The 13,848-nt window shown below is 37.8% G+C and overlaps 1 protein-coding gene across 1 annotated transcript in view; it reads right to left on the bottom strand.

Moving 5' to 3' along the window:
• HADH (hydroxyacyl-CoA dehydrogenase) overlaps positions 1-13,848 on the bottom strand; it is a 45,052-nt gene that overhangs the window by 10,324 nt on the left and 20,880 nt on the right. The window contains exons 3-5 of the mRNA XM_074228739.1: positions 13,123-13,280; positions 4,529-4,655; positions 1,196-1,285 (exon numbers count right to left, since the gene is read on the bottom strand). Coding sequence (XP_074084840.1) covers positions 1,196-1,285; positions 4,529-4,655; positions 13,123-13,280 — 375 coding nt within the window. The remainder of the gene's footprint in view (positions 1-1,195; positions 1,286-4,528; positions 4,656-13,122; positions 13,281-13,848) is intronic.

The following is a 13,848-nucleotide window of genomic DNA, read 5'->3' on the forward strand; positions in this document are numbered from 1 at the left end:
TCAGGAGTACCTGAGTTCAAATCTGGCCTCAGACATTTAATAATTACCTAGCTGTGTGGCCTTGGGCAAGCCACTTAACCCCATTTGACTTGAAAAAAAAAACCTAATAAAAAAATATTCTTTTAGCTTCTGAACTAGAGAACAAATCTAGCTGTCCTGACTACATGGAAAAACATATGCTAGTATTAGACTTTTGGACCAGCAAATAAGCCCCAAATCCATTCTCCAGAAGAATATATATTAAAAAAAAAAGTAAAGACTGCCCTGCCTGCAACTTCTCTGCAGATGGTAGGTGGTGATAAGAGGCTGAGGGGGGGGGGGGAGGGGAAGTTGGTTAGTCATAAGACTGGTAATAGGTGTGGGTCCCACAGTGGCCCCCTCTGAGTTCAGGCTTCTCAGCTATAAAATGAGGCTAATACTTCTATCATCTACCTCATAGGGTTGCTATGAGGAAAATATATCACACATATTATTATATAAATTTGAAGGGCTTTTTTCCCCTTTGCTTGGGGGAGTTGGAGGAAGATGACAACAAGAAAAGGGTAATTTGGGAAAGACCCATGATGTCACTAGGAACTTCTGGTGAGGATCCCCTCTTCCATGCAGAATGGCAATAACAAACAGATGTATCTACCAGTATTTGCAAGAAAGAAACTCAATGATTGAGGGGTGAGAAGGCACCATTAAAATGCCAAGATGTTCTTTTTATAAAGGGGAAAATACGTCAATTTTTCATTGATTTAAAATTTCAATTAATAAGAACTGTACACTTTCATCAGGTTGATTCAAACATATACAACTGTGATTTGAGGTGCCTTATTTGTGGAAGGGAGTGGGGAAGTGAATGAGAGAAGGGAAGGGAAGCATAAAAAAAAAGAAAATGTGAAAGAAAGGATAAAAGGAGAATGAAAGGAGAAACAAGAGAGAAGTAAGCAGGAAAGGAAAAAAGGAAGAAAGGAGAAAATCTGAAGGAAGAGAAGGAGAAAGCAGAAGGGAAAAAAAGAAAAACGGAGAGAAGAGAGGAAAAAGAAGGCAAGAGAAGGTGAAGCAGAAGAACTGGAGTATTTTTCTAATCATACTAGTGCTACAATCTACTAGATCTCTTTTCCAATGGTGAATATTCCAAGGAAGGAGAGCTAAAAACCCTACAATTCCAGATTAAAATCCACTAATTCCCCAAACTACCCCAGCTTACCTTGCAAGATACTGGATTCTTTCCCAAAGCTTTGCTAAAATCCGTAAGAGATTCAAATGTTTTCTGGCTGGTCATTGGTGTCTTGATAACCTGGTAATGTAAAGCATAAAACAGTAATGACTTGAAAGCTGTTCAAATAGAAACCTCAATAACACAAAATGAGGAAATAATCAATAGCAATGGTCCACAAAACCCCTTAAAAACCAGTGCAAAACTAGTCTATATTATTGCTCATATCCTAAGTGAGTTCCAAGGAGAAGCCTAATCACAGAGCTCTGCTGTGTAAGGTAATGAAGTGTTAAGAAAGAGCCATAGATTCAGGAAGAGAGAATCTGTGTTCAAATCCCAACTCTGCTAATTGCTACCAGTAAGGCCTTAACTAATTAAACCTCTCTGGAATCTCATTTCCTCATCTGTAAAATGAAGAATCTCTGGCTCCTTATTTGCAATCAGTTCTTGATCTCTACATAATCATAAACAATCTAATGTTTCAGCAACACGTTTTAGTCTAACTGCTCTTTTTTTATACTCTCGTGAGTATCTATTTAGCTCTTTGACAAGTCCTTCCCATCTCCTAGTCTTGCTACTATTCCTCCTCCTCCTCCTTCTCCTTAACCAACAAGTTCTCTCTCACCAAAGGTTCTGTCCTTGGCCAATGCTCTCTTGTCTCTATCTTCTCCCAAGGTTTCAATAATCACTAAAGCTTCAAACTCAACATGTCCAAAACAGAATTCAACTTCCCCCACAATATACTGCCCCCCTCCTATATTCTTTATTCCTACTAATCACAAAAAGCATAGTGAAAATCATCTAATCCAACCCTTTCACTTTATATGAGACAACTGCTAACCAGAAAGATAAGTGGCACACATCTAATAAGTAGCAAAGCCTAAACTGGACCATAGATTAGTTATTCTCCACCCTAGCCCACACTGTAATCACCTTTACTCTACCTCCAAATAACATCCGATTCAATTTCCAAATCCCACTGATTCTAAATCCTGATACTATCTTTTCTATCTTGTTACCTCCTTTTCATTCCTAGATAAGCAATCTAATCAGGCCATCCTTCTTTGTCACCCAAACTACTGTCTTCAATTTTCTAGATTTCAGTCTAGCTTTCACACCCAGATAATCTTTCTAAGGTATGACTACAATAATCCCTATCAGTCCTTTATTTAAAAAACCTTCAGTGGTTCTCCTACTGCTTAGATAACAAAATGTAAAACACTGAATTCTGGCTTTCAAAGTTCTGTACAAACTGGCTCAGTTTCAACTTTCCAACTGTATTTTGCACTCTCTATTTTTTCATATACTCCATTGGCAAGTCAAATCAACTCTCCATGCCTCAGTTTCTCTACCTATAAAATGGGTATAATTGTGCTTGGCACATCCTTTTCTCAGAGGGGTGGTTCTATGATTTAATGAGTTAATGTCTATAAAGGGCTTTGAGATCCTTGGATGAAAGGTGCTATATAAACGTAGAGTATTATTATAAATCATGTTTAAATGTGATCATGGATTAGTTAAAAGCATGGGGTGTGGCAATATGACTTAAAAAAAAAAAAGACTAAAGTACCACCTGGAAGGGAGGAAGAAGAATTAGAGTCCAAGCTGGAAATATCAAATATTGGAAAAGAAATCCAAAGAGACTATATTCTTAAAAAAAAAAAAAAAAGTCTTATCTCAGTCATATCTGATTAAACAAATGGTTAGGACAATGGAGCTGGTAGGTCTGGAATTTATAGAATAACCTTCTCACCCAATGTTTAATAAAAGACCCAAGGAAGAAGAAAATGATCTTGAGGAGGAGAGGAAGGTCAGAACTAGGGCATGGTATTTTATAAAGAATCACTTGATTTTTATTGTAGTGGAAAGTTTGACAAGGAAGAAAGGTAAGGCATGTGTATTTCCTGCCCCCTCCCCGAATAAAGGGGAAGCAAAATGGCTTTTGTAATGGTCCTCTTATTTCTATGTTCAACAGCCAAAGGCAGGTATGAATAAATGACAGTTAAAGTGTGAAAACTGACTAATATAAACATTAAATAGGATTAATCATTGAAATAACATGAAGGAAAGAGTTTTTTCAGAAATACTTTCAGGGAAATGTTAATTTCAGGTACACATTGTTGACATCAATATTAGCTAAGTTTGAACTGATAACTTAAACACATTCATGTTTCATGTAACATACACACAAACACCTAAATACCTTTTTTTAACATTTTCCCCAATAAAAAATAGAATGACAGTCCCAGTTCAAGCATAGCTTCAGAAAGAGTGATTGTTTCATAAAATCACAGAATTTGGAAGAGGTCTCAGAGACTGTGCAGTTCAGAGTTCAAAACTTTCCTATGTCATGGTCCAATTTGGTGATCAAGTGAAGCTTATGCACCATTTCTCAGAAAAAAATATTTTAAAATAAATGAATTAAAATATCAAAGATTACCAAGGAAACCAAATGTATTCAAAATGTCAGAATGTGAAGAGGGACTATATGAAAAGATATGTAAGGATAAGTGAGAAGGGAACAGTCATAAGTGAAAAAAAAAGAACAGACACCAATGTTCTTTCCCAGGAGAAGTCATGTCACAAGTCTCCAGAGCTTCCCTTGGCTCCCAACACTCTGGATGTGGGATGCCTTCCCCCACACTTCGCATGGCAATAACTCTTCAACCATGGAATAAATACTATTTTAATAGCTGCTACTCTTCAGACACTGTTATTAGTCCTTATAAAAGGCAAGTTGCTACATTTTCAGGGGCAAATTGTCTATTGTGAATGCAACTCCCTTTAAAACAGAGTCTCTAAGCAAATGAACAGAAGCAACACAGCAAATGATTAGGCATCATTGTGGACATCCCTCCCTGGCCATTTGTTCCCAAACATCTCTGGCCTAGGGTGAGAAAGTTCAAAGCCACAACAGCTATTTTTAATAGTCCTGTTCACAATTTATGAGATCATAGATCTATGGTTTGAAGGGACCTTAAAGGTCATAGAGATGGGCCTGGATTGAAATTTGGCTCCAGATGATTAAATTCAAATAATCTAAAGGACACTAGGAAAAGTCCAAATAGATTCACACCAAGAGAGGTGGCGTGTAGGACTCAAGAACTTAAGGCCCAACTATCTCTGGGGTTCTCTCTGATTCATTCTTCTTCCTCTCTTATTTGCATCCTCCCTCATCCCTTTTTCCCATTTTTTCCTCTCCTTCCTTGGAAAAGATAGGCTTTGCAAGAGAAGGAAACATCATGGATGAACACAAGAACATTTGAGTACATGTCAAGAGTAACAACTTAACAAACACATATTGTTATATATACAAACACAAACCTCTACCAGCTTCATCATGGGCACAGGGTTGAAGAAATGGAGACCTCCAAATCGGTCTTGCCTGGTGGTAGAATTGGCTAACTCTGTGATTTGCAAAGAGGAAGTATTGCTGGCAAAAATTGTGTGTCTGCAGAGATTAAAAAAAAAGTGCAAGTGATTATACATCATTGACAATGATGCTGACTTAGATCTTAAGAAGTAGCTACAGATTGTAGGTGTCATAGGTACCAGTTAATTCATCCCCTTTGAGGGAAAGGAAGCAAAGAAATATTACATTTCTTCAGAAATGCACCATATGATCTTAATTGTTTAGATTTAAATTAAGTCAATCTATGATTTAAGGGGAAGTCTGTCCCCTTTCCACTCTTTTTCATCTCCTAATTCACATGAAATAGAGAATAAAATTCTCTTATGTACATAATTTAACAAAATAAAATTATAAATATAAATGGACAAGTTATCTAACAAATTCAGTACTAAAAATAGTAAAAATAGAATATATTTTAAAAAGTAGGAATTTTACTCCATCATGATAAAGTCATCAACACAGACAAAACACACACTGACTACATTCCAGAAACCAAACTAAGAGTGGGAATAAAAAGATTAAAAAGTCTCTCTCTTTTCAATATGAAAACAACTATATGCAAACAAGATAAATTGAAAGTAATCAACAAAAGACTATCAAATTTAGGGGTATCAGGAAATGCTTCTTGAAGAGAGAAGAATTTGAGGGGGGGGACTTAAAAGGAAGCCAGGAGACAGAAATCAGGAGGGGAGAAATTGAGGCAGGGAGACAAGCAGTGAATGTGTGTAAGTACTATTGTCACTAGATTATAAAGAAAGGAGGGTAGTGAGGTGAAATATAACTGAAAATGTAGGAAGAACTTTAAAAATCAAAAACCACTTAGGTTCATAAGAGCACAGAAGCCAGAGTTGTAAGGAACATTGGAGGCTATCTAGTCTAATCCCCACATTTTATAGATGAGGAAACTGAAGTCTTGGGATGTTGTACAATCTTCCCAGGGTCGCATAGATAGGGGCAGAGCTGAGATTCAGTATCTCAGTGTTTAGTATCTTTTCTGCTAAACATAACCATGTAGAAACTTGTATTTTCATTTTACAAAAGGAATTCTCACCTACAAAATGGCAGTGAGCTTTTCCTATGTCCTCATGTTGTTGAGTTGTTTCAATCATGTCCAATTCTTCAAGACCCCATTTGGGTTTTCTTGACAAAAATATTGGAGTGATTTGCCATTTCCTTCTCTAGCTCATTTTACAAAAGAGGTTGAAACTGAGGCAAATAGGGGTTAAGTGACTTGCTCATGGTCACACAGCTAGTAATGTCTGAGGTCACACTTGAGCTGGGTCTTCCTGACTCTGGCCAGCACTCTATCCACTGTGCCATCTTCCCCATAGGACTATTTAAAGAATCCCACCATCAGAAAGGAAGACTTGTGTCGTTAGAGACACAACTCTATCCCTCACTAAAAAATAAAATGATATATAAACAAACTTCCATCTAGACAACTATGATGACGTACATTAAGACTTTTCCTTTAAAAATAATTTCTGAATATAAATTATCTAACTTTTTGCAATACAATTCAGAAAAAATTTCCAATTAAATTTTTGGGAAAATACAAAGTAAGATTAAGCTCAGGATGCATTTATCACAATAATCTCCCCTTTCTCCCACGAGATTTATTTTTAAAAATTAATTTGAAGGCTAGATTACAAGTACCAATAGGTAAATGAAAAAAATCGCTTAAAGAAGTTCAAATATAGTTACCTATTCCTATTGTGCCACCTTGTGGCAAAAATAGGTAATGGAAGAGTCTGGAAGAGGAAAGTTAAATAAATCTGATGGTTTATTCAATCAGGGACTGGGTCATTGGAAGGAGTATGAGAATTATCTGGCCTCTACTCAAGGAGCCAACTAGGCTTTACTTGAAATCTGCAGGAAAAGCAACCCATTCTACCAAGACAGATCTTTCAGTCACTGGAAGAGCGATGGGCTAAAAAGAAAAATGATATACCAGAAGGTATTAAGTTTACCTAGGAGTTACTGAAGCATGTAAATGAAGAACTTCCTTATACTGTAAGCTCAAGAAAACTGAAAGTATAGAAGCATCAAAACAAAGCTCAAAAAGGGCTCAAAAAGAATATTTACTTCTATTCTCCATTTAAAAGGAAATTTTATTTTGATTTTGGTCTGAACCTGAGAATTGACTTTTGCAGGTAGGATTTAGGACTTCAGATAAGTCACTTAGGTAAGTGACTTTCAACTTTCAACAACTCCTTTGAACCTACTTAGACTCTGACATCTTAATACTAGCTTATATTTTTTTAGTCAACTTTATTTTAATTTTTTTTAATTTTACAATTTTTCCCCAACCTCATTCCCCCCACACACACATAAGACAGTCTGATAGTCTTTACATTGTTTCCATGCTATATACATTTATCAAAATTGATTGTGTTGAGAGAAAAATCATACCTTTAAGAAAAAATAAAATATAGGAGATTACTAAGCTTATATTTTTAAAGATTTATCAAGTGTTCTCTTCACAACCCCAGGTGGTAAGTGGTTGTTTGTTACATTATCTTTATTTTAAAGACAAGGAAATCAAGTTCAGGATAATTATTAATATTAACAATGATATAAATTATAATAAACATATTAAAGATTGCAAAGCAACTTACAAATACTATCTCATTTTATCATTAAAACTCTAATTTAGGTATTAGTATTTTATGTTTTACAGATGAAGAAACTGAGATTGAGGTTAAGTGACTTCCAGGGTCATCCAGCTAAATATCTGAGGCCACATTCGAATTCAGGTCTTCCCAATGACAGGCTTGGTACCTTATCCACAGCATACCTGGCTGATTAAATAACTTGCTCAATATTAATCAACAGATAAACTGACCTTCCAAGAGCCAAACACCAGACTAGAAGTGAGTATATAAAGACAAAAATGAAGCAGCCCCTGCTTCTAAGGAGCTACTACTGGTTTGTTCAGTTCTCTGGCCTCCTCTACCTCTAGCCTGGCTCCCTCACCCTGAAGACTCCTTTTCCCTGCATTCTATTCTCAAGACTGGAGTGTCAGGACCACTATTTCAAATGAGGGTATTTCCTCTTCATTTGGTCTCCCTAGCCTTGCCCCTTTGAGGGTAAGCTCCTTTCCAGCTCTGCCTGGGTTCTGCCTCAAGTACCAGCTCTTCCTTATGGGGCATCTCTCCCCAGTAAGCTCCACAGAAGGGCTCTTGTGTATTTGTGCAACTCCACGTTAGAGCTTAATAAATATCAGATCTGTAAATGTAAGTTGTATCCAATTCTACATGATCCCATGGACTGTCCGTGGAGTTTTCTTGGCAAAGATACTGGAACAGTTTGTCATTTTCTTCTCTGGTGTATCCCCATTTTTCAGATAAGGAACTGAATCAAATAGGAGTTCACCGAGGATCACACAGCTATTAAGTGTTTGATGCTGGATTTGAACTCAGATCTTTCTGATTCCAGGCCTGGTGCTCTATCCATTGTGCCACCTAACTTTTCACCTACCTACCGACTTGGGCAGTGCAGGCCACTTCCAGTGTGATTTTGGACAAGTCACTTACCTTAAAGTGGTCTAGATGGGTCTCTTTCAGCTCTCAGTCTTTGATATTATGATCCTTTCCTATGTTAAAAACTCTAATTTTCTATCTCTCCATTTAGAGTTAAATTATTTTAAAGTCTGAGACTGTGCTTCTAATTTTGTTGTCATATCCAGCTCAGTCATATCCAACTCTTCATGATCCCATGGATCATATTGTCCACGGGTTTTCTTGGCAAAGAAGTGAAGTGGTTTGCCATTTTCCTTCTCCAGTGGCTTAAAGAGAGATTAAGCGACTTGCCCAAGGTCATAAGCTAATACCTCTCAGAGGCCACTAGCAGCCTACTATGATTTAGGCACAGAGCTAAGCATTTTTACAAATATTGTCTCATTTGATCCTCACAACACCCCTCCAACAATAGCTTCTATTATTATCCCCACTTTATAGTCGAGGAAACAGAAGAAGACCAAGGATAAGTGACTTACCCCTCCTCACACAACTAGTAAGTATCTGAAGCCAGATTTAAACTCAGGACTTCCTGACTCCATCCCACTATACAGCTAGCCCCTCTGAAGTCTCTTCTGATGCTTTGCATGACTACACATGCACCACCTTTACCAAAATGCTTCTCATTCCAGGGATTGGGGAGGGGAAGGAGAGAGGGAAAGAATTTGAAACTCAAATTGCTTTTACATGCACTTGGGAAAAAAATAAAATTATGTATGCAGAGAAACATAACTTTATTTTCTTTTTTGATCATCTAAAAAAAATCAAGTCTCTTCTAGTTCTGATATCTCAAGTTGCCACCATCTTAGGAAACCAAGGTTACTTTGTTGTTGATGTTACTTGTTAAAAAAAATACAAACTTTATTTTTATAAGATCCCAGAATCAAAGAACCATGGAAGCTTAATGCTGAAAGTGAGTTCAGGAATCAGTCACAGGCTTAGAGTTAGAAGGGACCCTGGAAGATAATTAGCTTAATTCCTTCATTGACTGATACAGAAAGTTTGAATGATTTTCCCTAGGATAAGTGATCCTAGGTCTGCCTCTCAGAGAAAGGGACCATCACTGATAAGGAACCCATCTTTCAGAGAAGTGACTTATCTCTAGCAATAGACTATGTCCCAGAAGAAGCACAGGGCTGAGTTGTTATCAGAATGATTTTATACTATCTTCTGTTGTGAGAGGAGGGCTTCTATGACCACCTATTCCACCTTTTCATCTGGGGTTGATCTTAGGTTGTGTTTGCTTTAAGCTATTTGAGGAAGACTTCGTTTTCTTATAACCTCATCCTGCCTCATTCCAGTAGAAAAGTAGATAGAAAAGCCAGAATAAGCTTTGTTCTTATGTGTTCTTGGAATCACTTAAGGCAAAATAGCAGGTTACTCAAATAAGCTAGCAATCACAGAAAGAGCAGAACATTTAGATGGGGAATTATCATTAATATATGTAGCATAGGGGCAGCTAGGTGGCACAGTGGATAAAGCACTGGCCCTGGAGTCAGGAGTTCCTGGGTTCAAATCCGGTCTCAGACACTTAATAATTACCTAGCTGTGTGGCCCTGGGCAAGCCACTTAACCCCATTTGCCTTGCAAAAACCTAAAACAAAACAAAACATATATGTAGCATAGAGAACACTAATATCTGACCCTCTCCTTCATTGAACACTTATCCTGGGTGGTTCCAATGAAGACCCCTTGGGACTGATACAAGACTGTGTCTGGTGCCAGCTCACTATACTGACTCTCCTTCCCTGAAGGAATCAAGGAAAGGAGTGATCTAACCAGAGTTACAAAATGCCATTCTTTGGGAGTAGTTAAGTAAAGCAGATCCTTTGATCCAGAGCCTGGATCAAAGACAATATGAAGTGGGCAGATAAATATTCCTTTTATCCATTTCCAATAGTTACATTAGTCGATTAATTCTAATGATTAGGAAATTATCTAGTATTGTCTAGAGTTGGGCTTGGAGCCAAGAAGACTTGGATTTAAATTTTACTTCAGATACTAGCAGTGTGGACTTGGGCAAGTCCTTTAACCTCTGCCTCAATTCTCTTATCTGTAAAATGAGAAGGACTGGCTTAGAAGACATAGGTATTACCTTCTGATTTTGTGATTCTAAAATTCTTCTCTAACAATAAAATCATAGTTAGATCAGAGGTATAACCCCAAAAAGTAGCAAGCTAAAATGTAACTGGGAATTATTTAACAAAATAAAAATACAGTAACAGATAATATTTTTTTTTGCTTTTTACAAAGCAATGGGGTTAAGTGACCTATCCAAGGTCATACAGCTGGGTAAATGATTAAGTGTCTGAGGCCAGATTTGAATTCAGGTCCTCCTGACTCCAGGGCCAGTGCTCTAATCCATGCACCACCTCCCAATATTACATTTTAAAACTAAGTCTTCAACCTGTGGTCTGTTTCTATCTGAGTTTAACACCCATGGCCTAGACGATCTCTAAGGCTTTTTCCAGCTCTAGCTCTATTCTACCTACTTTAACACTTTATTTATTATCCTTGGTTACTCTCCTACCTTTATACCTATGACCTTCTTGTGCTTGTTTGTTAGCCAAGATGAATCTAATTGCCGTATCTTTGGGGAAGGAAAGGTCCTTCCTCAAATTGACAAATCCATATTTTAGGGGGAAGGGAACAAGAAAGCTTTTCTGAACCAGGAAGAACCCAGAGTTCAAGTTGCCTTTCTTCTCTGGCAGGGACACACATAGCCTTAATTTTTTCAGAAGGATGGATGTACTTTTCTCAATGTTTTATAAATATTATTTCAGGTTCATCTTCCTTTGGGAGGCTAGGCAGCTCTTGGGGAACATGATCTCCCAGATAAACTCTCTTGCTCCTATACCGTTCCTGACTGTTTATCCTCTCATGGTGGCTGTGTTTGCTAATCTCTCTCCCCCTTAGCTTCTGCTAATCACAGCAATATCTAAATGAAAATTTCTGTCACTAAAATAAATAAATATTTCATTTCATCCTCATAGCAAGCCTGGGAGTTAGATGCTATTATTGTCTCCATTTTACAGTTGAGAAAACTGAGGCAGACATCAATTAAATAACTTGCTCAGTAAGTATCTGAGGATATATTTGAACTCAGAGCTTCCTCACTCCAAGACTAGTAAGCTGCCTCTAAGAAAGGCCTCAACAGGTAAGCCCAAGTGGTTCCTTTCCTACCTCCCTGTAACCCCTGTTACAGGGTTTTGGATTGGTTAAGATAAGTAATATCACAGTTATTTCTGTGAACTGGTCACTATTAATACCTATTGCCCAGCAACCCTCTGGTGATGATGCATCTCATCAACAACTATCTTCATACTATAAATTTTATATGATCATAGCCTTCAAGAAGGTTCTCTGCAGGGGTGTCTAGGTGGCGTAGTGGATAGAGCACCGGCCCTGGAGTCAGGAGTACCTGAGTTCAAATTTGGCCTCAGACACTTAATAATTACCTAGCTGTGTGGCCTCGGGCAAGCCACTTAACCCCATTGCCTTGCCAAAAAAAAAAAAAATCTAAAAAAGAAGGTTCTCTGCCTTTAGTTTGTGGCTTCCATAGCAAAGTTGTTACTCATAACTTTAAAAAAAATAAACTGAGAATAAATACTAATTTTGGAATCATGGAGCTGAAAGGGGCCTTCTAGCCAGTCTCTCTCATTTTGCAGATAAGGGAGCTGACACTCAAAGAGATGAATTGAGAGATCTCCAAAAGGACGAAGTGAGAGATATTTTCAATTGCTAAGAATAATAAAAATATTCTGACATCTACACCAACTCTACTGAAAGAACCACTATTACTGATGATGACTCTCAGATCCAATGTGCTGAAGACTCATTGGCTTCCCTCCTGCTGATGTAGGTATTGTTTTCATCCAAAAGATCAGATAAAGATGAACAAATAGTCCATTATCCCCAGACAAGGGATAAATTCATCCTGTGATTCCACTGGACTTCTATGGGAGGAAATTCCCCTCTAAAAGTGCAAGACAACACTTTCAATGTAATTCATAGTCTGAGATATTGTTTAGAATACTAAAAAGTCACACAAGATAGCTGCTTCACTAACTTCTAATCCAAAATGGATTCTGCCCTGCTTTCTGACATTGTCCCATGCTTTCCTGCCTCCTTTCTTTGTTTTGTTGAAACCTTACCTAACCTTCAAGGTTCTTCTCTTTACTGAAGAATTACACACAAAAAAAGTATTTCTTTCTCTGGCACCTCTTCTACTGAAGCCTTCCTGATGACCCATGATTTGTTTGAAGCACTTTAGAAAGGACTTGAATTCAGGTTCACCTGACTTCAAGTTCAGTATTCTTTCTTTTTAGGGTTTTGCAAGGCAAATGGGGTTAAGTGGCTTGCCCGAGGCCACACAGCTAGGTCATTATTAAGTGTCTGAGACTGGATTTGAACTCAGGTACTCCTGATTCCAGGGCCAGTGCTTTATCCACTGTACCACCTAGCTGGCCCCTGTTTGAAGCACTATAATGGTGATAGTATGATTTGGAGATAGAAGACCTGGATTTGAATCTGGACTCTGCCACTTGCTACCACTCTCAGCCTCAGGCCTTTCATATACAAAGTGAACACTAATATTTGTACCACCTGCACTCACAGGACTGATGGAAAGAAATCATTTTATGTAATTCTTTAAAGTTTACAAAAATGAACTATCAAGATCAACACCTCAATGATTTGAAAGCTTACAAGGGGTAAAAGCCTACTCAAAGTGCTGAGGGTCCAACCCTCTAACGGTCACTATATTCAAACAGAAAAAAAGGACAGAGATGTTGTGTAGGCAGACTCAACAGGACTTAGCAACTGACTGGATATGGGGGACTGAACATGGAGAAAACTGACTGCATAATAGGGAATCTGGATGCCTAGAAACATGGCAGCAAATAGAACAATTGACAGAAAAAAGAAGTTAGGAAAAGGAATGGGTTTGAGAAGAAAATTAAGGATGATATAGGTTCCTGTATACATACTCTGCTGCAAACTTGTCCAGTCTCTGGAAAAGCTCATTTTTCAATTTCAGGTTCTCTACAATAGCCTCTATTACCAAGTCTGTGCTGTGGACCACAGAAGCTGCATCAGTACTGAAAGATATATTGGCCATGGTCTTCTTAACAAGGTCGTCACCAGCCTAATGAGTGTGGAGGAAAGAGAAGAAAAAAGTCACAAAATATTTTTCATAATATTGCCAAAACAGGGTGAGAAAGACCAAGAAACCAATGTGCCCAGAAAATATTGCTATGTGCAGAAAACGAAATCTTCCTATAAGACACTTCAAAGAAGCTATTCCGTCAGTCTAGTTCTAAATAGGCATGCCAGTCTTTATGTTCACAAACTGTCTGCCCCAGGCTACATAACCAAGGAAGCAATGCCAATTCTCCAACTGCTTAGGATCAATAACACTACATTCTTTGGTACTGTTCTCTCTAGTCCAATACAGGTCAGGCAAAATAAGGAAACTGGATAGTGTGACAAAGGCTTTGTCAAATTCAAATGTTTCCTTTATTCTCCATTAATAAAAGTATTGTCTAGGGGCAGCTAGGTGGCGCAGTGGATAGAGCACCAGCCCTGGAGTCAGGAAGACCTGACTCCAATAAAAGTTCAATAAAAGTATTGTCTTGTTTTATAACTTATTTACTAGTGGTTTTCCTAAACTTCTCTTAAAGAAAAGTATGCCCATTTGGAAAACTATTTGAAGT

Source organism: Macrotis lagotis, chromosome 3, assembly GCF_037893015.1.
Source record: "Macrotis lagotis isolate mMagLag1 chromosome 3, bilby.v1.9.chrom.fasta, whole genome shotgun sequence".
NCBI lineage: Eukaryota > Metazoa > Chordata > Mammalia > Peramelemorphia > Peramelidae > Macrotis > Macrotis lagotis.